Here is a 26,679-nt window from a genome sequence, read left to right as displayed (position 1 = left end):
CGTGATTCCTGACTCCCGTGTCTCTGCCTTTAAGAGGTATAATACTCGAGTTGCTCCTCTTGAACGCCTTTGTCGCAAGAATTCTCCTGTGGTATTCATCCCTGCCACACCAGGCCTGGACTTGCAGGGTTTTTTTTTTTCCCTCTCTCCTCGCCTCTTCTTCTCTGCTGCCGGATCATAAAGCGCGTAGCTGAGAGATAAAAGGGATTGCGCGCAGACCACATGAAAGGCAGCGCTAGGCGGCTGTGTTAAATTCCCCCGAGAGGCTTTTCCAGTCAGAGCAGCCCGATCAGCAGAGACAGGAGTCACAAGGCCGAGGGGCAGGGAGGAGGAGCTTAAAGAGAATTAAGGTCCTGGGGCCAAAATTAGGAGAAGCTTTATAAACTTAATGTACTTGACCTCCTTTTTCCTCTGTTTATACTGTAATGTGGGGCCAAGTGCCACTTGGAGTTTTGTTTTGGGAAAAGTTAAGTTTATGGTTAACTTTGTGCTTGTGTACTGTATTTGTATTTTTAGCTAGTTTTTATTGGGGCATTACTTGTTAAAGGGGAAACTCGAGTTGCAGTGGAATCGTTTCTCAGAGTAAGAGCAGCTCACCAGAATCAAGCGGGAGATCAAAAGTTTCAGCATCTATACTTTTAAACCAGAACATACAGTAATTCACTGGGGAACATGACGACAGCAGAAGAAATAGCAATGTGAATATATCTTCGGTATTTCCCTTGGGCTTTTCAAATTACAGATTCCAACCAGCAGACGAGCGGGAAGAACAGAGAGGGCGAGGAGGAGTAAAGGAGTATGCCAACTGACTCAAAAGCCAGAACATACTATTCACTGACTATTTCCTCCTACTCCCTCTGGCAAACGTGGCCGCAGTTTCCATGTCTCGGGCCTATAGGTCATTTTTCCCAGCTGGGAAAAGTTGAAAACTTTTTACATTCACAAAGGTCACCGGTTTCTCTTTGCCTCATATCCTCTTTGTCTCACACTACATATGTTAATTGGTCTAGAACAATCCACCAGAGAGTGGTTTAAAATTGTTGGAGTTGAATAAAAAAGAACAATCAGTCCTGGGCATAATTAAAAAGGCCTCATTTTTGCATATTTGACACAAATGCATTTGAGCTCAAGGTTTAATATCCACAGACCAAACTTCAGCTCAAGCAACCCTTTCCATTAACTGTTTTTACATATATAAAAACAGCTTGAAATTAAAACTATAATGGAGCTAAAAAAAACAAAACAAAGGTTCAACCTGTCCGTACCTCCATATTGCAGTGGTCTGCTTTGATTCCAGACAGACGCACACATCTCCCCTGGGGTTCGCGACAGGAAGGGGATCTGGCTTAAGACTTTGCCTGAATCAAAACATGCGGAGCGACCCACTGTGGCGTCCCCTGGAGACGAGGGATCCGCTATTTCCACTAATTAAGGAGGAAGGGTAGTTCTGACTGTGAAAGCACAAACTTATCGGTTAACTTGCGATTGACTAATACCACAGATAATCCTCCATTATGAAACAGAATAACCGAGATTTACAAAATAGACTGAAAACTAGTGACCGAGCGCATAAGCTCAACAGTAAAATGTTTACAGGGTCAGTACAGAAAGATGTTCACCCACACTTCTTTAGGACCAGAGCTCTGATTGGAACCATAGCTGTCGCCACGAACAACACTGGAAAGCTACGTCCATGTTTTATGGAAAAAAAGAAAGATGATTTTTTTTTTTTTTTTGATCATCTAAAAATAACCTACATATAAGAAAGCCTTAAACAGTAACGTTCAGCTAATGTGAGTTTCTCTCATTGTCTTCACACGATGTCGGACATTGAAGTTATCATTGTGTGTGACATAGTGCTTTGGTGCCACCCTCTCAGTAGATATGTTATTGGAAACAAACTATATTAGTTACTTTACCCCTTCCTTTAACCAGCTTTGTTCTGATTGGCTGCACGTTGCAAGAAGAAGGTGGCTGGGGCATCTGTGCTCATACAGGGCCACAAAAAAACCTGTAAATGTGGAGTTATACATAGACGGACCGCATTATTTAAAACCTCGGCCGTGCATAACAGGTCCCTTTTGAACACGACAGCTTTCATGTCAAAATTACAAAACCGGTCTAATTTAGTTAGAAAACAAGAGGCCTGTGTCTCACGTGTCGTCTTTCTCCGTCTCCTCTACAGCTCAACCAGGTTGCTGAGGATCCCTTGAAGCGGCCGGTGGTTTACGTGAAGGGCAACGACGCCGTCAAACTGATGAACATCGTCAACAAGCAGAAAGTGGCCCGTGCTCGGATTCAACACAGACCACCGAGGGTAAGTGCTTACTCACAAAAAAAACCCTCAAAATCGCTCAGTGTAGATGGAGTGCATGTGTGTGGGACAGATCTCAGGCGCATGTGAGGAACTTGGGGATGAGGTGAACATGTTTGTGAGGCCCACGCGGCAAAACGGCGCAGAGAAGCTTTGGATGTGAAGACAAACGAAAATTCCAGCTGTGAAATCTGACCCCTTTTCCTTTCTTCTCTGCTCTTTGCTGCCCCGAGGCCAAAGACTTTTTCGCAGCACTTTGAGAGATTAATATCAGCCGTTCAAAGAGCTGTTTGTTTGCTTGGAATATTTGATAAGAGACCTGCACACTTTGAGGTCAAATAACTTGACATAATGAAACCTCAAGAGAAAGGATTGGTGATGAGAGAGACTTTTCAGGGAGCAGTAGTGTAGCAGTGTAGTAAAAAAAACCAACGTATTATTATTGCTACTGACTCGTTTAAGCTCTAGTCTGCAGAATGGTCTCAACTGTGTAGTTGTAGCTCGAACCTGTGCAAATTACTGACACAGTGAGAAGACAGTGATGCACACGTCAAAGTGAACTGGCCGGCATGTATAATCATCCACGTATCTGTTCTTTAACACGCCACTGAATTATGCATGAAGGTCGCATTTTATATTATTTGCATTGAGCGGCGAATGAGTCACAGCTTTGCGTGTTCTGGTCTGCTGAGCAAGTAACAAAAACTATAATCAAATATGTCGAAATGCCAGTAAATGGAATTTTCTTTCTTTTAAATGCAAGTCTTTATACGATGAAATAACCCTTTTAACGAGACACATGTGTTTCTGTTGCTTTCCTTTTTCCACAGCAGCCCACAGAGTATTTTGACATGGGCATCTTTCTGGCCTTCTTCGTGGTGGTGTCGTTGGTTTGCCTCATTTTGCTCATCAAGATCAAACTGAAGCAGAGAAGAAGCCAGGTTAGTGAGGAGCTCAAATAACTTGAGAAACTGTTTCATAATATGCCAGTCTGTGTGTGTCACAACCAAACGTATGCCCGCGTCGTGCTGAAAACACACCCAGATATACAACGCCGTGCCTTGTTTTTCCAGTCAGCACGACTTTAGTGGGAGTTGGAGGCGTTGCGTCAGGCGACAGAAGCTCTGCCGCTGATTGATTCCCCTTCTGTGCCGACAAAAAGCTCTCGGTGGAGGCTTACGTCGGGTGCATGAATCGGGATTAGCATTCAGTCAATGCTGATGCGAGGCTGGCTGGAGGAGCCAAGCGTACAGAGATGTCATGACGGCGCGTAAAACCTGCCGCGGCATTCGTCGAGACAGGTGTAATCCTGCCAGCAGACATTTGTGTCTGCGTTCGCAGCCTGTGCACACTTTCCTTCTTTTTATGTGCGTGTGTATGTGTGGCTATGTAAGGGGGTGTGTGTCGCAGCAGCAGATGACGTGCTCGTGACTTCGTATTGGTGGTTAATTAAGTGAACTCGCCTCACACCGAGGGCGGATTTATCACACGTAACAACCATTTCCTTCTCAAAATGTGAGGAATTAATGAACTGCTTGTGGTGTAAATATTGCTTAAACAGTAACTGTAAATCCATTACGTTACTTTTTTGGTTTTAATGAAGGATTCCTCAAGGGATCGTCCTCGCGCGACTCGAGTTAATTAACAGACGGAAAATCCTGAACTTTTAAAGTCCTCGTGTTTTCTGTTTGTTAACCCTGTGATGGGAGTTCCTTTCATCCCAAATTCATTGCTCTCTTGCTAATCAGGGTGTGGGTTGTGACCTGGGATAATACCCTGTGGAGACGTGATTTAGTTAAGCCAGAGCATAAATAACCGTGTCTTGTAAACAAGTGATGCACCATCAGTTTAGGCACTCAGTACTATAAATCACAATGTCTGCTCCACACGAGTCATTTAGTTTAATCCTAGTAGGCAGTTCTGTACGTGCCGACTTATCAGTCAACATTTCCTAATAAGTAACAATTTTAAGGCGACGCAAAGCAAATTAAAAGATGAAACGAGGACAGGGAATTAAAACCAGAAAGATGCTCATGCATCAGTGAAATATTGCAAAATGATGCACTGTGTCAGAGGGAGAAGTGTTAAATCATGATGTCAGCCCCCCCAAAACGCACACTTGCCAACAGTAATGTGTAGACACTTTAATGGAATTTCTTTTGAAATCGCTCATCTCGGCTTTTATGTCAACTTTGCTTCGAAAGGTCGTGCAAAAGTCAGATGTTGGTCTCAAATGTGCTGCTACCCCCTCTGACACTGTGCCGCACCCTCCTCCTCTCCACAGAGCTCGATGAACAGAATGGCCATCCAGGCTCTGGAAAAGATGGAGACAAGAAAGTTCAAGGCCAAAGGCAAGGGACAGCGCGAGAGCAGCTGCGGAGCCTCTGATTCGCTGAGCAGCAGCTCCACCTCTGACTGTGCCATTTGTCTGGAGAAGTACATCGATGGTGAGGTAAGAAGAGTTTTTTACCTGGGGTACCCTGAAATCTGGAAGGAATGAAGGAGTTATTTCACTTCTCTGAAGCTTCACATAGGTTTTTTTTTTTTTTTTTTTTTTTTTTGGGCCGCCTTCGTGACAGACCATATTATCAATCAATCAAACTTTCTTTGCGTGTAGCACTGTTTAATAATAATAATGGATTGGATTTATATAGCGCTTTTCAAGGCACCCAAAGCGCTTTACAATGCCACTATTCATTCACTCTCACATTCACACACTGGTGGAGGCAGCTACAGTTGTAGCCACAGCTGCCCTGGGGCAGACTGACAGAAGCGAGGCTGCCATATCGCGCCATCGGCCCCTCTGGCCCCTCTCAACACCAGTAGGCAGTAGGGTAAAGTGTCTTGCCCAAGGACACAACGACCAGGACAGAGAGCCCGGGGATCGAACCCGGCGACCTTCCGGTTACAGATGCGCTTCCCAACCCCCAGTGCCACAGTCGCCCCAATGTCTTTTAAAACAGAGAAATTGATAATAAAACTGAGCAAAATGTTATAAATCTGCACAAATAAAAAGATGACCACAGATGAAAGGGAAGAAAATAAAGCAAAGCTGGATTAGGAAAGACTATGTGCTGAATGTTGTCTGCTTGTAACAAAGCAAAGCACTTTTATTTGATAACTGCCGACACGTTTTGTTTCTTTAAATCAGATTTTTTTTAAATGAGAATATTTCAAACTGTTAAAGCAAAATGCATAATAATGCAGTCCAGACTAACAGTTTGAGTGACACTTTGCAAAACACCGAAAAGTTCAACACAAACGCAGGACTAATGTAAAACATCTGCATTGAGATGGATGCTTTTAAACGCTTCAAGGTTCACGCAGGCATAAGTGAACCATATGGGAGTCAGAATGCTTAACTCTGGTCGTGCTAAAGCGGTCATCCACCCGCCTCGTTTGTTTTCTTTTCATTGCATATTCTGTTGACATGAAACATAATGCAGTTTTTATGGACAATGGAATGGAAGTCCCCCTGATGTGCTCGGGGACCGCAGTCCTGCGATCTTTAGTGACACGCTTTCCGCTACCTTTTTAGATGTTTAGCTCAGTCTTTCAGAGCACCTGGAGAGATAAGGGTACCCAGAGTGCACTGGATTGTGATTAGGCTTCCTGTTTTCGCATTGTGGCCTTCTTTAATCCTTCAAGGAGTCATTGTCAAATTATGTATCCTAATCTTTGTAGATTTACAGTAAGAGCATTGCTCATCCTCGTTCAACGACGATGGGGGGGACAAACCCCAGTGCCCAGAAGGGACGTAGTGGTGTGTGTGTGTGTGCGCGCGAGAGAGTTTGTGGTTATGTGTGTCTTCGGTAAGGAGGAGAAGAAAACAGAACAAAGCATGGCGCCAGGATTGCACAGAGGAAGTGGCGATATAAAAGACTGAATGGCATCAAAGCTGTTTTTGAGCAGTGAACCAAGCAACAAAAGAGCCTAAAGATGAGTCATATTAAGCCACACAGTAAAGTATTTGTGCCAGTGAAAGAGTTGTCGCTGGAAAACCAGTGCTCCTAGTTTAATACTTTGGAATTCTTCGAATGGAAAATTATCATATTTAATGGTGTATGAGTAAAAGCATGCTTTGTTTGAAAACGTGGCTTCATTGAGCATTAAAGTTGCATTTTACTGTGGTGTGAGTCTAGTTAAGTATTGTGTTTGTCCCATGATGTCAAGTTAGTGTTAAAAAGTCAATTAGACTCACGATCAACCGATAACCGTTCAGTGTAGCTTTGCTGCCACCTTCTGGACACCAGGCTTCTCTTAAGTTCACATTAATTCACACTTTCTTAAACTTTTCTGCATATATAATACAACTGCAACTATGAAATAATACATATAAAATATGTTTTTAAAGGAGACCTGTTGGATACATGGGAAGTTTCAGATAATGTTATCAGAGTATGTGCAAGTTGTCTCTAGGCTCTGTATGATGTCAGAGAGGATGGGTTTATCGCTAATATGGTCATCTTAGCTATAAATACAACGCCCCCACCCACCTGCCGTTCAAATCTTTTGTTTGCAAGCAGCAGCCAATTAGATGATAGCTGTATTAAAGGAATCAGGGGAACGCTGGCTTAAAGGGTGGGTAAATGGAAATAAATGGCTTGTTTCCTGCATCACAGCCGAGTATAAGATAAAATGAGGAAATCTTTTTATACTGCAGTCACTCTTTTAGTAACCAAGGATGGACATATGGAGCTTGAAACCCCTGAAAGCTGATTCTGCTCATCAGGATGTTTTCTGTGCGTCTTCTGTCGGAGAAACGTTTCGTCACTGTTCCATGTGACTTTCTTTCTTTGTGGAGACCGAAAACATTTCTCCGTTGGAAAGTACGAACATGAGCATGCATCAAGATATTAGGACTCCTTTAATGCAATATACATATGAATGACTTATTGGTAAGAAATTAATTGGCTTGAAAATGTTGAAAACGTCTTAACTGGGTTTAAGAAAAAACCCCCAAAAACTAAATGACTTGTTTGTGTGTTTGATTTTTTTAATTTTATTTATTTATTTTTTACATTAATCATTTGATTTTTTTTTTTAACCACTGACATAAAGGAGATATATTGAATGTTTTTTAAAATATTTCTAGAATGAATTATTTATCGGACAGTATTATGAGATTTAAAAATATTATATCAGCGTAATTAAAAATAAGAGCATGCGTTTGATATATTTCATTGCTGTATTTGCTGCTGTTTGTGCTTTGACAGTGCATGAAGATTAACTGCTGAATTTTTTATTTTCTCCTGCAGGAGCTGCGGGTTATCCCTTGTGCCCACAGATTTCATAAGAAATGTGTCGACCCCTGGCTGCTCCAACATCACACCTGTCCCCACTGCAGACACAACATCATTGGTGAGTTGATGTTCAACCTCTGGCTATGCTGAGGGTCCCTTTAAGAAATGTTTCTTAATGTTGTTTTATTTGTCATCACAGAGCAAAAGAAGGGAAATCCAGGACCAGCATGCATGGACCCCGGCAATCCAGTCCATGGCAGGCAACGAGTGGTCCTGCCAGTTCATTACCCGGGAAGGGTGCACCGTGCTGGTCAGGTGACAGCTTACCCAACTAGAACCAGCATGGACCCGCATGGCAACCCAATCACTGTGCTCACTGTGGACCAGCACCCAGATCCCCAAGGTCTGTACCCACCCCAATCGACGTCGGCCTTTCTCCGGAGCTACCACCCCACTCTCCTGGAGCATTCAATCAACCCTCACCACTGTGGATTAGAGCACCGTGGACCCCCTGCTTACCCTTCACAGCCTCATCATGTTACGTTTAAAAGACCCAAAATCCATAATCGCAACTTCTCCCGGGCAGCCTGTTTTTCGCAGTATGAAACCATGTACCAGCACTACTACTTTCAGGGGCTGACTTTCCCTCAACCTCCTGATGGTGGCCAAGGATCTGCTGTGCCAGGGCAGCTTGGTGGAGGAGGGGTCCACAAGAGCCACCACAGCAGGGCTTTTCAGCAAGGGCTGTTGTACCCCACGGTGGTACACATGGCACCTGCGTCTTCTTCAAGGATAGCTGATAATGGCAGCACTTCTGGCCTTAGCTGCTATCACGGGCACCGCTCAGTGTGCAGCGGCTACCTCGCTGACTGTCCTGGCAGTGATAGCAGCAGCAGCAGCTCTGGCCAGTGCCATTGTTCCTCCAGTGACTCCATGTTGGACTGTACTGAAGTCAGCAACCAGGGGGTCTACGGTAGCTGCTCTACTTTCCGCAGCTCACTGAGCAGCGACTACGATCCTTACGTTTACCGGAGCAAGAGTCCGTGTCGGGGCTCCGGGGGGGAAGCGGGAACTACGGCTTGCAACACAGTTTCAGCTGAGGACTCATCTTCCCCTGCACCCTTGGGACATGACTGCCTCCAGCTCCCAGCTGGAGCTTCAGGATATAACACGGGGGACCATCTCTCCAACTGCAGTTTGGAGCCCAACTATAGCAGTCGCTCATCACTGGAACCCAGGGAGAACAGCAACAATAGTACTACCTCAGCCGGGGCTTCAGAGGCTGCCGGAGGTGACAGGGGACAGGGGGCACAAGAGGAGTCGGGGGAGCTCGGGGCCGCAGCCTGTAGCTGCTGTTTTGAGGTGCTTCCGCCCAATGTTGAGTGCAAAGGGCAGGACTTGGACCAAGCAGGGCGCCTTGCCTCCGAACGCTGTCACAGGGAAATGGACTTCCAGGGGTCAACCTCCAAGAACTACTTTGCCTCTGAGCAATTGTGCCCTTCCTCTGAGCAGGTGAGCTATGAAGGGCTGCCTTGCTGCTTCTACAAAGAGATGAAGGTCCACAGGGCCACAGCAGGGCGTTATACTGAGGACTACGCTGTTAATGTGCAGTATGCACACGCAGACTCAGAGGCCTGCTCAGGACAGGGCTGCTGCGAACTCAACCAGAGAATACCCATTATTCCTGAGGACACAGATTGTGAATCGGGTACAGGGGCAGAGACCCAGAGCAGTTTATTACCAGTCAGTGTCACAGTGGAGACGGAGTTGCGGACAGGGGAGCAGCGTGAGCCCACGGACAGGTACTTCACCTCAGGACAGTTTAGAGGTCACCCATACCTTCAAGAGGAGGAGACCAGGGCTTTGTTTCACCCTCAGCTCTCTGCAAGCCCCACTGTACTGGGAAGCAGTACTTCAACATATGAGGGAGGTTTGGGCATATGAACCTGAGTCCTGAAAGAATGGGACAATGTATGTGGTACCGTGTCAGTCAATCATTGAAACCCTCAGTTGCCTTGTTCTAGCCTTGCTCTCTGAGCACTGAATGTTATCATCTTAGATTGTGTGGATTTCTACTGAAATGGCCTGTCATTCATTCATATATATATATATATATATATATATATATATATATATAAGTATTAAGTTCATTCCTGTGGCCACAAATGATACTACACACATGGATGGAGGTTGTTAACTGAAAAGTCAATTGGGTTGGTATTGGCATCTATTTGAAGACTTCCTGCTGCCATGAAGGGTTTGCAATCTGGGCCCAGTTTTTAAAAAAATCTCAACTCAGTTTTGTTTTTATGTGCCAGCTCTAGAAATCTGATTTTTTTTTTTTTTTTTTTTTTAACACATAAGTACACTATCCGCATCTACATATACATTTTGCATATTTGTGCACATGACCACTGCCTTTAAAGCTTCATCCACCAAGTCAAGTAGATTTTACGGACTTAGCTACCAATACCAAAACAGAAAGACATGATTGTTTTATTTTAAACTGTTTTCAAGCAGGGAAATGGGTCTTTCTAGGTATTTGTGACCCACTCATTTCTCCATGGAGAAAAAAAAAAAAAAAAGCTATGTATAACTACAGAAAATTGCATAGAAATGTGAATGCAAGGCTGACACTGGTCAATACACAGAATTTGTTTTATGCATTGCATTTCTGTCCAGTTGTGGCCTACCTGTATGAGAGATGCCAGAGCAACGTGGCAAGCCTTATGCTGGGCTGGGAAGCTATTTGTAGCAATATCTAGACACTGCACAGGTTTTCGTTAAACTTCAGACCAGAGCGAGTGTCTCGGGGTCAATAGATTCAAACATAGAGTGTAGCACTCTACTTAATGTTTGGAAGCCCTTAAAAGTGTATTTTTTTTGTCACTTACCCGATTTCCACAATGAAACATGCTCTATTAAATATCTTTAAAGGTTCTAGCATGTATCAAAAGGCCAAAGGAAAGTAGCTGGAAAAGACTCATCTTTTAAAAGGGTTCCTTATTTGTACTGTGACTTTTCTTTTTGAATGATGCAGTTATAAGTACCGCAGTGTATCCGTTTGAATCGTGCTGTGCATAATACATACTTGCGATATCATTGCTTGTCATTCATGCCTTTCTGTTTGTCCTGCAGACTGTTTTTAATACTGTTTCTATGAAATATACACATTCTCTACACAGAGGAAAACCTGAAATAACCCTATTTATAAGTTAACCCAGTGCTGTAATCAAGTGAGAATCTAATCTTGCCTTTTGCATAGAGATATGTACCTACTGCAAATATAACATTTTGGGGTACTTGAGTCACTATTTAAGTTTTTTTGTTTTTGTTATTGTTTCTAGCACTTAAGATTAAAAAATGTGTACAAAAATTAATATTTTTTAAGAATATAATTATTTTCTGTCATTACTATTACAAATGTTTAAAAAAAAGGCTAGAAATCAATCTGTGTATATTTCTGTACCTGTATAGCAAACACATTTCATAAATGGAAATATGTTCTCTGAATATTTATTTACTAATATATTTATCTTTAAGCCATGTCTTATGTTCCGAGTGTATGAACGTTTGAGTTGCTTTTTATTTTGAGGAAAATCACTAACATGAGACTTTGTATATACATGGTAATTGCACAAAAGACGATTAAATCTTCTCTGACCAAAAAACTGATTTTAAAACTTTAGTACCATACAGTTTTGTAATTAAAGTGTATAAAGATATGTAAAATATACAGTTTTATTCAAGTAACTAATGTTGTGGTGTCCTGCTTTTCATCATGTGCACTCTATATTAATGTTTTCTTATTTTGTGCAAAAAGTCTAAGAGCTTCATTATAAGGGGTAATTAATGTGCCTTTTACAGCTTTGGTAATAATCCATTCGGATATTATGATTAGCTTTTAGCTTTATTCATCACCAAAAAAAAAAAAAAATCATCTTGTCATTTGTACAAGTACACATACAGTGAGATCTATTAAGAGCAGTTTTCGTAATAATTCCTCTGGATTTAATAAATGTTCTCTGACCTTTGGTCATTCTGCAATGAGCAGATGGAAGCCTCAAGCTAGAAAACTCAAGTCTGAAAAATCTGTACAGTCATACTGCAGAGAAGCCTGAAACAGACTTTTTACTTATTCGATATTTTACAGAAGGCATTCTGAGTGCATCTCACAGCTTGAAACCAGAGTGAAGAGCCACAACTCCACCTGTGAAATTGTAGTATTGCACACAATAGAAACCTGCATCTTCAATCATGGATTTGAACTCCTCCTGCAGAGGAAAAAGAACAAGGGGACCAATGACTAACAGTGAATCCACAAAGTGACAGACATGCACACAGCAGTACAGTGTGAATACATAACAAGCTTCAGCTGTTTCTTTTCCAGAGTGGATGTTTAATACTGTGACTGTGCATATAGATTCAATCAGTTGATGTGTGCACTAAAGACACTGTAACCTCATTAAAATGCTGTCAATTTTTTCTTAGACTAAAAGAGGGTTTAGAAATGTGACAAACAGTGCCAGTACAATCGAGTAATCAGATAAACAAATTCACGCCATTTATCATGAATCAAATCTCTCTTTCAGAAAAAAATATGTGAATGAAAGATCTAAGAAGGGAACTTGAAATTGAGAACTGTAATCAAAGTAAGCGCAGCAATGACAGAAATAAGATACAGACCATAAATCTGCCTTACCTGGCTGGGGAACTTGCGGATGCTCTCTACTAAATACTGATAAGACTTCCAGTCTCCAGCAATAACCTCTCCCAACACTGGGATTATCTGGAAACTGTACGCATCATAAAGCCTGAAAAAGAAAACGGGAATCTCTCAGAACTAGAACCCAGTGTTAGTCTCAAATAACTCCCATAATTACACATTTCACTGAGCTCCTGGACAGTCTGAGGTGCAGCCTGACAGAATTGGATGCACCAAATCATGTCAGGTAAGCATGGGGCTACTCAATAGTATCACTTCCTCCAGGAACTGCCTCGATACTCTCGCCATATGAGACTGAGCTTTTTCGTCACCAGGGGGGAGCCAGGACCCACTGCAACAGTGTGAGGTCTGACACTCGTTTAATCCTGATACCTAATGGCAGTCAGGGCATCTATCATTGGAAGTAGTGCAAGGACTTGGTTTGAGTAGAGTCCATGCATGAGTTGCCTGGGAGATGAGGGCTACTGGGGTGGGCAGGGGTGATTGTGTGTGTGATTAACAAACCCCTCTGCTACTTGCTGTTACTTGACCAGATTTATTTCACAGATGTTTAATAAACATTATCCTTTACTCTTGATTTATATGATTTATATGATTTTCCAGAGTTCATTTGTGAATATCATGTATTTATACTTTTCAATAAACTAAAACCTCTAAATCACATGCAATCACAGTTCTAGTGCCTCATTTAACTTTGTGTTGAAATCTGTTGAACTTTAAGTCAACAGTCTGCAAGTCAAACTGATCAATGATCAGCTGATGATTCTCAACTTCTTTTTAAATATCCCAAAACTCCATTTCTACTTAAGTGCATGCATACTATACTAAAGAGAACCAGAAGAGGGCAGCAAGAGCTCATTTAGTCTGTTACATCTGCAGTTTCAGAAAAAGTCAACTGACTTGTAATTAAGCAATATTCATCACATTATATAAACTTATAAAACCATAAAAGCATCTCTTATGGAGAAAATGAACATTTCAGCAAGACTATCTTTTACAGTATTGATTTATATTACATATGCACTCAAGGCCATCATCTCCTCCTCACCTTGCTAACAGGGGATTTGTCACTTTGCTGAACTCTAAGCACATAAACCTGCCGCCAGGTTTCAGGACCCGCAGAGCCTCCTGCAGTGCCTGAAACAGCCAGTTATTAATTTAATGTCAAAGGACACAAAAAAATGTTACTCTAAAAACACAGCTGCTGGATTCATCTCTTATTTCAACTGAGAATAAATTAGTAAAAAAATAAAATTTAACTGGAAACAGAAAATATAAAAAAGACCTTTAAAAGTAACTTACCTGATCTATATGAGTAACGTTTCGAATGCCGAAGGCGATGGTGTATATATCGAACTGGTCGTCATCAAAGGGCAGTTCCTCTGCATCGCCAACCACCCATGATAGACCTGATACAAAGTGACAAAGGAAAACGCAAACAAGCATGAATTCTGTGGGTTATTGGCAGTTTGCAATTCCTCGTGACAGTTTATGCCAATAGCTCCGCCATAATTACAGTGTATCTGTTCGGGTCATGCATGGCTGAACAGAAATCTCCCACACTTATAATTAAACTGTTTGCATCTCCTGTATCCTGTGTGTCGTTCCCACCGCCATGACTTGCAGAATGTTTCAAGCTGAATAATGGCACAAATTTAATTTACATTTTGTTTTACTTGATCTAAAAGTGTTTACAGTCAAGTTGCAGCGTTTCCACCACTAAAGCTGGATGCTTATATCTGATATCAGTGAACGCAGGTTTTTTTCTTTAAACACATTTCCGTGCATACGTCTCCTCCGCTCTGGTGTCAGGTTGACATTGTTGTCAAGATTTCACAATCAAATAACTTTTTTCCACTGACGTAAGCCAGGTATACACTGCAATTGTGGCTGTCCCACAAGAAAGACGACCAAGGTGAAGGAAACGCTCCAAAACGCAGTTGTACGTAACAGCGAGTTGCCTTTTGTAACAAACCAACCAATATAATGCAGTATGATGCAGAAGTTTGGTCTGTACGATGTGTTCAACTGTTCCGGCTCCAGGGAGGATGCAGGTGGGATAAATATCTCAGGAATCACCACCTTGCATCGGAACTTGCAATTAAACACGTATAATGATTGGATAGTGTTCTCGAACAACTCCTTTTTCCCATAATACAGTGTCACTGCTGGTGCTCTACCAGTTCTGCATGGTTTCTTTTGAGAACCAGACGATATTTTGACAGGTTTGAGAACCGATTATTATGTAGAGTTACAAGCAGAAGGTAGGGGAATTTCTGTGGGAAGGAAATGATGAAGAGAATCTCTGAATCATTGATTTTTTTTTTTTGGTTTTTTTAATTGTGACTTAGCCCAAAAGCCACTAACAACTCCAGGTTCAATTTTGGACCACAGCAGTGGTAAACATTTTGGCACTGGCATCAGTCTTTTTTTGGTGGAATTGCATAGAATCTGTCCTATATTGGGCTCCACAGATCCACAACAAAACTTTTGCTTAACTACCACAACGATCAACTCAATACTGGCATCACTGCGGAGAAGAACAAACCCGAACAGACATTTCTGATTCCAAGAAAGGAGAAAATCTAATTGAGCTGTGGTAGCAAAAACTTCATCTGTATATGTGATCTACTATTTTAGCTATTACCAGGACCACATTTGAATGAATATTTGAGTAACTGCTGCTGTGCATCAGACCCAATGAATCAGAAGGTATGACCTTTGGAAACTGTGCACCAAACCTCATTTCTACAAGAGCCATTTCTGAAATCTCACAGTCTGTAGGCATTTCAAGTATTATCTCCAGGCTGATGACAATATGTTACAGACATATTAGTGACACTTTTGCACATCTTAAATTAAAAAACAGTATTTTCCACATTAACCTTTTGATTCTGAATGGTTAGTTCTCCTTCTGTCAGACACAAAGCCAGCTTTCATCAATGAAAAGCTGTTGATTTCTCAGTTATAATGCATCTGAGGCTACGTGACACAGCATACATTGCCAGTTTCCTTCAGAACAACTCAGCCAAAGTGAGGCTAAGGCTCCTATTACTGATGAGATCTGTACATGCACAGAATCACAGGGACCGAGTATCCAGCTTGAAGACACTTGAAGCAGTTTTGCATTTAGAAGATTACCAGCAGTGATGCCCAAGCTCTCAGCCTTCTCCTTTCCCACTTTGAGCATCTCTTTGTTGATGTCACAGACAACAGCCGTCGACTCCCGGGGCCCGTCCGTCTCTAACGTGGAGTAGCTGTTGGAAATGTCCTGCAATGACAGCGTCTGGCCGAAGCGTACCGCCCGCCTCTGTTGCCGCTCCCGCTGAGAGCGAACGTACTCCAGGAAACGGAAAGAAATGTCACCTGAAGATCATCACAGGGAATACAGATGTGTATTGCCAGTAGATGTTTCAGTTTGATGTTTCGCAGAAGCGCACACAAACGGTTTTACCTGTTCCACCCGCCACGTCCAGGAGCCGAGCACCAGGCTGCGGATGCATCGCATGCAGCAGCATGTCCTTCCACAGTCGATGAATCCCCAAACTCATGGCATCATTCATTATGTCATACTTCTGTGCCACATTCTCAAAAACTTTATATACTGAAAAAGAAAAAAAAACAATAAGAAAGAGGTATAGAATAGGGGTAGGATTTATGACGCAACCTATAATATTATCATAGCTACCCTGGACATCAAATATGACATGATACAGTGGTTTAGTGATACAATGCAAAATAGTCCATATATGAAATATCAGTAATCTGTGCAAATGAAATAAAAAAATATCCCCAAAAAGTTTATAAAGCAGAGCGTTAGTGTGTATGTGTATCACAGTTATTCGTTTTAATGCAGCAGCTCAATGTGAGTGAGTTCCTCCTTCTTCACTTCAAGGTTTGCTGCAAGAGTCCTGACAGGGACTAGAAAGAGAGAGCAGATTTCTCCTGTATTGGCTTCCCTTCATTGGCTTCCTGTTAAATCCAGAATTGAATTCAAAATCCTGCTCCTCACATACAAGGTCTTAAATAATCAGGCCCCATCTTATCTTAATGACCTTGTAGTACCATATCACCCTATTAAAGCACTTCGCTCTCGCTCTGCAGGCCTACTTGTTGTTCCTAGAGTAATTTAAAAGTAGAATGGGAGGCAGAGCCTTCAGTTTTCAGGCCCCTCTTCTGTGGAACCAGCTTCCAGTTTGGATTCGGGAGACAGACACTATCTCTACTTTTAAGATTAGGATTAAAACTTTCCTTTTCTCTGTATCTATTATTGTGCGATCTACTGTACAATAAAAAGCGCCTTGAGGCGACTTTTGTTGTGATTTGGCGCTATAGAAATAAAATTGAATTGAATTGAAGGTCATTTTGTGTATTTTTTATTTTTACCCTCATTAATATGGCAAGCTAATGCACAAGGAGTCAGGAATTACTGACTGCTACGGAGTTATTATAGTTAGTTTTGTATTTTCTAATTAGATTTTTTCTTCATTGAACTTTTAGTTTTTAAATTCAGTTTAGTTTAGTTATTTTCCAAAGTGGATTTCCTTGTTTCGGGTCTAGTTTTTATTTAATTTTTTTTTTAAATAAATGTTTAGTTTTAATTTAGTTGTTAGTGTTAGTTTTAGTCCTTTAATTATTATTGTATTAAAGGCATGTATTAGAGGCAAGATTTAGGAAAATTAGTGCAGATATTACAATAAAAACTTATGACTAACTCATAGTGTGTCATAGTATTGTAGACATCTCAATAAACATGTCTTTCTGTGACTAGCAGGCCAAGTTACCAAACTAACAGTCACTAAAACTAAGGACATTACCTCTACATTTTTTTAAAGTTTAGTTTGTTTTCACATCTAGTTTCAGTTTTTAGTTTAGTTCCAGTTGACTGTGATAAAATTGCTCTGCTAAGTCAGCCCAGGTCAAAAGTTTGGGAGACTTTTTGGAATTTTGGAGAGTTATAGAGGTAGGTAGGGTTGGGATGGTTTCACATGTGCAGACATCCCATGTCTGCACATGTGAAATATGATGAATATGAATATACTGGGTATAAGATGTTAAATATGGAGCACCCAGGCAGGAGGACAAGAGGAAGACCACAGGGAAGCTTCATGAATGTTATGAAGGAGGAAATGTATATGGGCTGGTATGACAGGATGCTGTGGGATATTAAAGGTGTCACTATGAAAATAATCATAAATAAAGTTGACGGCATCGCACTTTAAACACTTAGAAGTTCACTGAATGTTGCCTCAGACATAAATGGTTAGCCGAATTGTCTAGCAGTTCCTCACGACTCTAAAATGACCTCATATCGCGTGCTTCAAAGTCTGTACATGTCTAGAGAGGCAACGAACTATTAAATGGAGAGATTTTTTTATGAAGACTGGCTCCACAGTCGCTCACCTCTTTTCGCCTTCTCTGCTTCCGACACGGTCTCAAAACCAAAATGCGTACTTCTTTCTTCGGCTGATTCGCTAAAACATCGACAGGACGGCCGAGCAGAAACCCCGGCGGCTGTAACGGTGATGTTTCTGTGAGAAAGTCGGATCGCTTGACGGACAAACAACCTCACGGACGCCGCCATGTTGCCTGACAGTTATGTCACGGGATGTCGTCATTCGTAGGCGACAATGTAGTCTTTTTTTCTAAGTAGCAATATTACAAAAATCGAAATACGTTATTGATAATAATAATAATAATAATAATAATAATAATAATAATAATAATAATAGTTTTATGCAGGTTTTGTGAAATTTTCATGAAAGTGTAACACAGGTGAAGGGAAACTTTTATGGTAGCTGGCCAGGCTACATTTTCTCTTTAGCTGCATTTTAGTGTCCTGTGGGGTTCTCCATGCAAATTGCTTTATTCTATAAATTGTATCAGCTAAACCTTTTTCATGGAAAGGATATTGTATCAGAGTGTGTCCTTGTAGTACAGTGTATTAAATATTTGATATTAGATATTTTTTTCTCTACGATATGTTTTTGGTTACTTGCTTAAAAAAAGGAAATTATTACTCAAATAAGAATCATAACTGTAGGTAAAAATCAATGATACACTCACCGGCATAGATGTGGCATAGATTCAACAAGGTGCTACAAACATTGATCGGAGATTTTGGTCCACATGATACATGATACAGCAGCATCACAAAGTTGATGCAGATTTGTTTGTTGCGCAACTATGATGTAAATCTCCTTTCCCACTTTATCCCAAAAGTACTCATTGAGCAGCACTGGGATAAGATCTGGTGACTGTGGAGGGCATTTGAGTACAAATGAAGTAATTGTAATGTTTAAGAAACTAGTGTTGATCCGAGATTTATGATATGGCACATTATGCTGCTGGAAGCAGAAGACATGTACATGGCATTCAGTAATACATCCCTTTTAAGTCTGCAGATTTTGCAGAGGTGTTTAGACTCTATTAAAAGTGGTTGAAAATTGTCTCTAACTTAATGAGGAGAGGAAAACAGAAGTCCTTGTTTGTGCCCCCAACAAATTTATGCAGAAAGTAATGGTGAATAGTTCATCAGGAACTTCAGAGTATGTTTTGAGTCAGCTTTCATTTTAGACACTCTGTCTCACTCTTGCTTCTATCATTTAGGGAAAATTGTTAAGTTGAGCTCAGTTGTGTCGGGCTTTGAGCTGAAAATTGGAAATCATCCTTTTATTTCATCATGTCTGGATGATTGTAATTCATTGTTCACGTCTCCTATGAAATCTTAAAGCTCGTCTGCAGGTTGTTTGTACTTACATGTCACACCTTTCAGGTGCACTGGCTTCCCATTAACTTTAGAGTTCACTTTAAAATTCTGGTTTTGACTCTTAGAGGTCTCCATGGACAAACGCCAGCTTACATCATAAAACGTTACATCCTTACATGCCCAGGTCATGTGATCGGGGCCTGCTGGCTGTGCAGCATTTAAGGCCGAGGACTAAAGGAGACAGAGCTTTTGCAGCAGTGGCCTCCCAGTATGGAACGCTCTCCCACTGAGCCTGAGTTCTGTGGATCTGTGATCTCTTTCAAAAAGCAGCTACGTATCCATTTTTTAACTTGCTTTTGGGTAAATTTGTTTGTTTGGATGTTCTACCACTTTTATTGTAATGCACTTTGTGAGATATAATGTTTTAAAAATAAAAATATGCAAAGCATTAAACAGGCCAGCATACCTGTTCATTGAAGTTCATGAGATAGTACTGCAGAGTGAAGTGGGTCAAACAGGCAGGTTCCTCCACGACCAGTAAACTTCTTTCACAGGGATCGTTTTCAGATCTATCAAGTGAGACAAGCTCCTTTACCCTCTAATGCTACATCCCTGCAAATTAACCTGACTTCAGTACCCTGAGTGCAGAAAGTGGCAGGTATTGTCTCCTATTCTTCTCACTTTCTCGTTCTTACAGTAACCAGACACTGTCACCTTTTGTCCCATTGTTGTCTTAATTACTGGTCGACTTGGGTTCAGAGGGATCTGCTTACTCAAGTCTCTTTTCCTTGTCTGTTGACTAGGCTGAGACTTTTCATTGGGACCCAGAGGAACGATAATAAAGTTTAATCTGCACTACGGCTATTGGGAGAGAAAAAAACACTTTCAATGAATACATTCATCCAACAATTTTAGCAACATTTCAGATTATCTGTGGTGTAGAAAGATTATTTTACACACAAGTAGCAAAAAGGATGCCGCTGGTACCAAGCATCAAGGCGAGGATCATTTAGATATCTTATCACCAGTAGAGGGAGTAAGAGGATTGTCTACAGATTGCTTTTTTGTCTGATGTATTGGAATGTTCTTGCTGATCTCCAGAGGACTTTGCATATTAAGACCATTGTTAGTCTTAAAATTGCTTATTGTTATGTGCACAGGTGTTTTGCTTTAAAATTTGCTTCATTCAGAAGCCTCAGAGGAGGTTTTTCTTACTCTCAAACAATAGTCAAAAAAACAGGACAGTTCCCGTTTACCACTGAGAGAATGACTTTACCATGAAGTTGCACGAGGCTAACCACCAAATATACAATCCAGATTTCAGCAAAGCCAAGCTTTAAGCAGTTTCAAAGTGAGCAATGATGAAAGGAAAACAGAAACACCTTTCATGAATTAAGAAATCAATGCTGTAAATGTCGCAACTGTTCCAGCTTATTAAACGCCCCTCTGTGTTCGGTTTTGTTTTTGGATTTTTCTTCCTCGCAGTGTGTTTCCAGTTGTAAAGCTGGACTCCTGCTGTTCCTTCTAAAATGTGCAGGTTGCATGCTTGACCTCATCCCACAGTGGAGCCAATGGCTCACACATGGCACTCCAAATCCTCACTCTTGCGCATGCATCTCCAAACAATCTGGGAGTCATTTCGCATATCTGATAAGTTTTGTGCTTCGTGGAAGAAAAGGCGAAGGCCTGTACACATGTCCCGAGCCTGAATCCAATCAAGGCAAGTAGACTTCAGAAAGTCACACTGCACCTTTTGATTTTCGCACACAAAGCACAGAAAGACTTCAAATGGAAACGGGGAGAATGGGATTAGCTTGATCTGATATTTGCAGCCCATATGCTTTGCAGCAGCTCGGGTATCAGAAATTGAGTTTGATGATGAAATAAACTGTACTGCTGGGGCAGAAGAAAACAGTAGAGTAAGCACAACACAGGTATAAGAAACATGCATACAGTGTTTATTTTGCAACCAGGACACATTAAATAAAACTACAAAGATACTTCACTTATACAAAAGATAGATTATATCCCATTCACATACAAAATAACAATAATTTACTGTATAAATTAAAATTTTCACTATTTTGCTATTTACAATTTGATGAAAACAATGTTTTGGCCTCTTGTGATGACTCAGGGCTTCTGGTGTTGTTTTCATGTTATCGAGCACTACAGGACATTCACATCAACAAAAACAGTTTTGGAGACAAGAAAAAGACTGTTTCCACCGCTCAGAAGACGGCGTGGAATTTTCCGACTGACTGGAGGACCGGACAGAAAATGGAAGTTTGCATAATTCACCAGGCTATCCAAACAAATATGCCCTTGTTAGATTTTAACTGTCAGATTTCGTTAGCTTGTGTTTGATTTGAACGCGCATTAATTTCCCATTGCTCTCCGTTTCTCCCCTTCTTTCTACGCTTGGTCAGCTCTGAACATCACAGACCCAGGGGCATGTGCTCTTGTCTTGCAATAATTAACATGAGTTACAGTTGAGAGGACAGGCAAAACATAGCAGAGAGTAACATTTTAGAAAACTTCTGATTGGGAAACAAAAGTTATTCATCTTTTTACGGGTATTAAATTCTGTCTGAGTTCTCGAAAACCATAAATCTTTTGATTTGAATGTCACTGTAATGCTGTGTCATGCATAAAATATAACCTTTCTTTCAAGTGCTCAGGTTGCTGTACAAGTGCGTATTTTTTTTCCTTTTTTTTTTGTCTTTTCACTGAAACAGAGTTGTAAGTGATTAAGTACCGTTTCATCTTGTAAGCTGAACCAAAATTAAGTGCTTCAAAGTTAGGATCTTTTTTATTTTTCTTGCCAGTGAGAAAATAACTCAGCGGCCATCTGCAGAAACCTTGAACATCCAGTCTCACATCAGGAAAGGCCAATTACTATGCCGTTGGTGCATTAGTAGATTCTGACCTTTCACAAGTAGTTAAAATGTCACAGAAAACCATTATAGCTGGAAACCTTCTGTCAGCTTGTGGATAGTACCTTGGGGTGCTTTTGGTTATATTTCTGTCTGACTATATTGTTCGCACTCAACCTTTTGGCCTGAAATCTATATGACAAGTAGAAGCTTGAAGGTCTGCAGCGTTCTGCAGAATTTAGACAATTTACTGGTATCAAAGATTAGAAATTTTTTTTTAAAAAAAAAGCACTCCGCCTTTGAGCTAAAGTAACACAAAAGCACTTTGACAAGTTGCTTAAATGCTTTGCCGAGACACAAAATGAAAGAGCAGTCATAAATATCATCATTCCCACACTGAATTACATAATATACAACAATATTCATCCCCCTGTAATCAAAAGACAACATAATGTGAACAATATGTTCAGTAAACGTCCAAGACTACACATAAGATACACAAATAAGAAACAAAAAAAGCCTTTTAAAGCCTCGTCTGTCATTATATGAAGAGTTCTATCCCAAAAGGCTAAGTGTGTCAAAGAAAATAAATCGACATCAACAAAGTCGTGTTAAAAAAACAATGTAAAAGATCCTGTCTGAGATTAATGCTTTCAATCACTGCACAAGACCGGGAGGCATTTTTGACATTTAAGTGGCGGAAACCCTATTCTGGAATGAAACTCTTCATATCTACATGGATTTGTTAAAGAAGTGCAGACTTTTGTGAGGGACACCAGTCCACTTTGTGAAAGAAACAGATGTGCGGAACTGAGTCAAGGGAAGAGGAGATCCTTAAGGCACTTGAACAGCATCAAACCGGAAAGACTCCCACCCACAACCGAGCAGAAAAAGCCCTCAGATCTTCCCGAGCCTCCCTAAATGGCAGTTTGTGAGCAAACTGCACCAACCCCCCAACCCCCCAGCCAGCTAGCTACTTCTCCTCGCCACACAAATCCATGGGCGCTGAGTGAACGAGTGGGCGAACAAGCTCCCTTTCTCGCTGATCTTTTCATTTTGCGGTGACTGATTCGTCCCCAAAGTGCTGTCATATCTACCTTCCGTGTGACATTTCCGCGTCCTGTTTCCCTTTCCTCAGCAAGCCAGGTGTCACGTAAAACATATATTTAAAAAAAACAACAAAAAAATATTAGCAGTTTGAATACAGAATTAAGAACACAAATGAATAAACAACTCTTTGGATGGGAGGATTCTGGATTTTGGCTGAAAATGTTCATCCGCATGAGGCAGTTAAGTTATTAAAAAAAAACTGAAGTTTTACAGCATGTGTCATATGTGTATATGTATTAAAGACTCAGTTTCTTCATCCTCTCGTTGATGCTGATGAAGATTCGGCTGCCACTGAAACTGAACTGAGCTGATTTGTTTTTGCACTCCAGCTTTGTCATATTTTCACTAGTGAGCTTGCTGTCCAGAGGGGTTTTTGGAGGTATCTTGATTGGTAGGGTCATCCATGGGTGATGGAAACAGCTTCTTGCATGATAAAAGCATCTTTGAGATTTTCCTCTATCCAATCTTTTATTCTCCTCTCCAAGAGTGGAGTCTTACAGTCCTGCCTGCCCTCCCGCTCCTCTTCGGTGCTGAGCAGGTTAGGAGGGCGTGGCCACTTTGGCACACAGACCATTTAGTAGCATTCACTCAGTCAGTTGTCATTAGCCACTCAGTTGTTGGCTTGTTTGCTTAGCGCCTCAAAGAGTTTCATTGTCTGAGGGCCTGGCATCTGACGGCCCTTGAACAGAATAGTGGCGGGTGGCGGTACTGTTTGGTTAGATGGCAGGACGCAGCAGGAGCACTAGTTGCCCACCAGGGGGCTGAGGTCACCGTGGTGGTTCTTTAGCTTCTTCTTGAACAGGGAGATGGTAGAGGGGCGGTACAGGATGATCCAAGGCTCAGAAGACGCTGTGCTCTGGCTGCAGGTGTCTGAACCACTGACGGTTGGGATGTTTGGAGACCTGAGAGTAGAAATGAAGACGAAGTAAAGACAAAGAAAAGACAGAAAGGAATTGCACAAAAGAGAGGGGAAAGGAGAAAAGATGGAAAACAATGAACAGAGATTAACAAAGAGAGTCACAAATGTGTCCTAAAGCTCGATTAATGTCACAGACAGATCCATTAAAACGCTGGTACTAAAGCTCTTGTGTAGGTTTTTACAATTTTTGGGTACTTGTTTAAAAGCCCTCAATATTTTTGGACTCAAAATTATTGTAATTAGTGGTAAACCTTGGCTTTAACTTAAACTTACTATATTTATTGCATTCGTTTTTTAAGGGAAATGGATCCATTTTCAGGGGAAAAATCTTTATATAAATGTTTCTGTGTTTTCACTGAAGGGAAAGGGAAACTATGTTCTACTGGAAGAAAATGTTTAAACAACGTCGTTTTCTTGTTTTTCAATTTTCTGTTCTGTTGATGCTAGGAGATTCTTTGATCGGAAAATTTCTGGCTTTAGTCAAAGTGAAAAAACAGACTTTGCGGCTCCAGATAAAAATTCTTTACATAAGGACTTGTTCTTTCATCTTCAACCAGTATGGTATGAATATCGTGGCGTACGGGTAAAAGCTTAGAAACGTGATACTTGGCTGATCCACCACGCCTCGAACATCCTCATACTTACTTGACTGTGACGTGCAGCAGCAGCTTTGCTACCATGGCGATGACAGTCAGTATGAGGAGAGCTGCTAAAGCGTAGATGGTCCACACTAGACAGAGAGCGGAGCACATTAACAAGACATCAGACATCCGATCACGGTAATTAAAACAAACCGCAGCAGACTGAAGAGATTAGCGAGTCAAGAACTATTCAAGCGCTGCTTAATTCAAACTTACACCTGTGAGAAGTTCAGTCAGCTAATTGTCAAGAAATGGTGATACATTATCAGTGCACATCTGTTATCAGCTAGCTGTTTGAGAAAAAGAATTAGGGCTTGGAAAGAATAACATTTGGAGGAAGCAGAAAAGCGCAGAGCACATCAGTCCACCCTGCAAAGTGTTGACTAGATGGCTGATTGGGAAAAGCGGGGACTTCTGAGACAATGACAAGTGAAAACAAGCGTCATGTGGCATTACTTCAATTATGATCATAGGGAGTCACTCTGGGCCAGAGCTTCTAGAAGTATCTCAACAAACCAGAACAATTTTCAAACTTTCAGAGAAACCAGGTCATGCTAAGTGGGAGTTCTTGCTAAGAAACCTCCAACAGCATCCCAGCAGAGGCAGAGAGAGGCGCGGTACGTGCAGTGTACGACGGATGTTAACATACTAGCGCTGTGGCCGGTGGTCTCGCCGCGTCCAGCCCACTGACCTGGCATGTTGTGCTCCGGTTTACCGGGGCTGGACGTGATCACGTAGAGGATCTGGGACGAACGTCCATTCGTCGTACCGTTAGATTTCTCTGTGACTCCGCCAGCCAGCTGGGGCCCTGCTGTGCTAGACACGTCTTCGTTTTCCTCCTCGTCATCTCGTTCAGACTCTATTGTTCTGGTGTCCTGGCTTTGAAGCGCTCCTTCAGACTCTATTGTTCTAGTGTCCTGGCTTCGGAGTGCTGGGGGGGAAAAAGAAACAGACAGTTGAATGTTATTCCTTAAACTATCAGGTGGAGACATGGAACAAATCAAAAGCTTACTATCCCACAGCACCAAGTTGATCTGGTTGTTTCAGTGACTAAAAGATTACTTTGTCAGGTGTGGTGCTAAGAATATTCAATTCTGATGTGAAGTGTCTCACAGCACTGGCATTTCCAAAGAAAACTGCAACTTTCCAACTATTCAGACATAAATGATTGTCCTGTCCTTGAGGTATAAGCAGAGACGTCAACTTTAATAGCAATAAAACTAGTTCTCAGTCCCAAAAGAAAATAATGCATGAATACAATACAACAGCATTACTTCCATCCTTTTTCTTAACTGCTTATCCACCTTGGGTCATGGGGAGGCTGGAATATAACCCAGATGACTTTGGTCAAGAGGTAAATTACACCTAGGACAGGTTACCACTTCATCACAGGAGGCAGACAATCACCAGTTAACCTAAAACACAAGTCTTTAAACTGTGGCAGAAACTGCAGCACCTGAAACGAACTAACACATCCTCAGGGAGAAGATATAAACTCAGACAGGATTAATATGGACTCAGTGGCCAATATTTATCTCCTCTCTCACATTCTGTCTCACGACGAGTTAAAAACGTTAAAGTATCGCTTCCTGCCACATTATAACAGCACACCTGTCTGTAAACTGACACTTTTCCCCCCAGTTTTTAGGTAATGCATCAGTTTTTGTCAGGGAGAATAATGATTGCATGCTCTTTGTGGTAAAAACTAATTTCATTCAGGACCACTATAGCCAGAAGAGCACTGGGATTTCAATATCCAGTTTTCAGTTGATGACCAGCTCAATTCTGTGACCTTCCCATCCATTCATGTGCTTACATTTAAAGCCAGAGGAGGGCAGGGTGGAGCAACTAAATGCAGAACAACACAGCAGGGATCAATGATAACACATGACATATTACACTGATATGACATTGATAATGTTAGGTACAGAATGAAAAAGGGTGGAAAGCGGGTTGCAAAGCTGCTTGCACCTGTGTAGCAACTGTAGGAAGACTGAATAAGTCCAATATTGAAGGTGAATAAGGGTATCAGCTGACACTGAGATCAGCTGATCTGCTAGGACTGTGACTAAGCTTGAGTTTTGGCCCGTCTGAACTAAATCACTGTGCTGAATTTGTTCGAGTGATTTCAGTGATTTCTG

General features: G+C 41.4%; 3 protein-coding genes across 7 annotated transcripts in view; 1 reads left to right on the top strand and 2 right to left on the bottom strand.

Moving 5' to 3' along the window:
* Positions 1–10,194, top strand: part of znrf3 (zinc and ring finger 3) — a 65,046-nt gene extending 54,852 nt beyond the window's left edge. For 2 of the 3 annotated variants that reach the window (XM_040050279.1, XM_040050281.1), the window contains 5 exons: positions 2,186–2,317; positions 3,145–3,255; positions 4,599–4,766; positions 7,573–7,675; positions 7,757–10,194. In XM_040050279.1, coding sequence (XP_039906213.1) covers positions 2,186–2,317; positions 3,145–3,255; positions 4,599–4,766; positions 7,573–7,675; positions 7,757–9,501 — 2,259 coding nt within the window. In that variant the 3' untranslated portion in view covers positions 9,502–10,194. The remainder of the gene's footprint in view (positions 1–2,185; positions 2,318–3,144; positions 3,256–4,598; positions 4,767–7,572; positions 7,676–7,756) is intronic. The other variant, XM_040050280.1, reaches the window with a different exon arrangement.
* A 1,254-nt stretch (positions 10,195–11,448) lies between these two features.
* On the bottom strand, positions 11,449–17,876 carry coq5 (coenzyme Q5, methyltransferase). The gene is made up of 7 exons (XM_040050282.1): positions 17,687–17,876; positions 15,738–15,887; positions 15,425–15,649; positions 13,586–13,692; positions 13,332–13,420; positions 12,260–12,371; positions 11,449–11,831 (listed from the first exon to the last, which is right to left on the bottom strand). Exons 1-7 carry the CDS (start codon positions 17,865–17,867, stop codon positions 11,730–11,732), a joined length of 966 nt encoding a protein of 321 aa, XP_039906216.1. The 5' UTR covers positions 17,868–17,876; the 3' UTR covers positions 11,449–11,729.
* Positions 17,877–20,929: 3,053 nt separating this feature from the next.
* Positions 20,930–26,679, bottom strand: part of LOC120745413 (sushi domain-containing protein 2-like) — a 114,283-nt gene continuing 108,533 nt past the window's right edge. Inside the window, exons 19-21 of one of the 3 annotated variants that reach the window (XM_040050237.1) lie at positions 25,188–25,469; positions 24,543–24,627; positions 20,930–23,880 (exon numbers count right to left, since the gene is read on the bottom strand). In XM_040050237.1, coding sequence (XP_039906171.1) covers positions 23,721–23,880; positions 24,543–24,627; positions 25,188–25,469 — 527 coding nt within the window. In that variant the 3' untranslated portion in view covers positions 20,930–23,720. The remainder of the gene's footprint in view (positions 23,881–24,542; positions 24,628–25,187; positions 25,470–26,679) is intronic. The other 2 variants (XM_040050238.1, XM_040050239.1) reach the window with 2 other exon arrangements.

This window comes from Simochromis diagramma, unplaced genomic scaffold (genome assembly GCF_900408965.1).
Source record: "Simochromis diagramma unplaced genomic scaffold, fSimDia1.1 OVJJ01000131.1, whole genome shotgun sequence".
Classification (NCBI taxonomy): domain Eukaryota; kingdom Metazoa; phylum Chordata; class Actinopteri; order Cichliformes; family Cichlidae; genus Simochromis; species Simochromis diagramma.
Note: the sequence above shows the minus strand (reverse complement) of the source record. Positions and strands in the feature narration are given on the sequence as shown.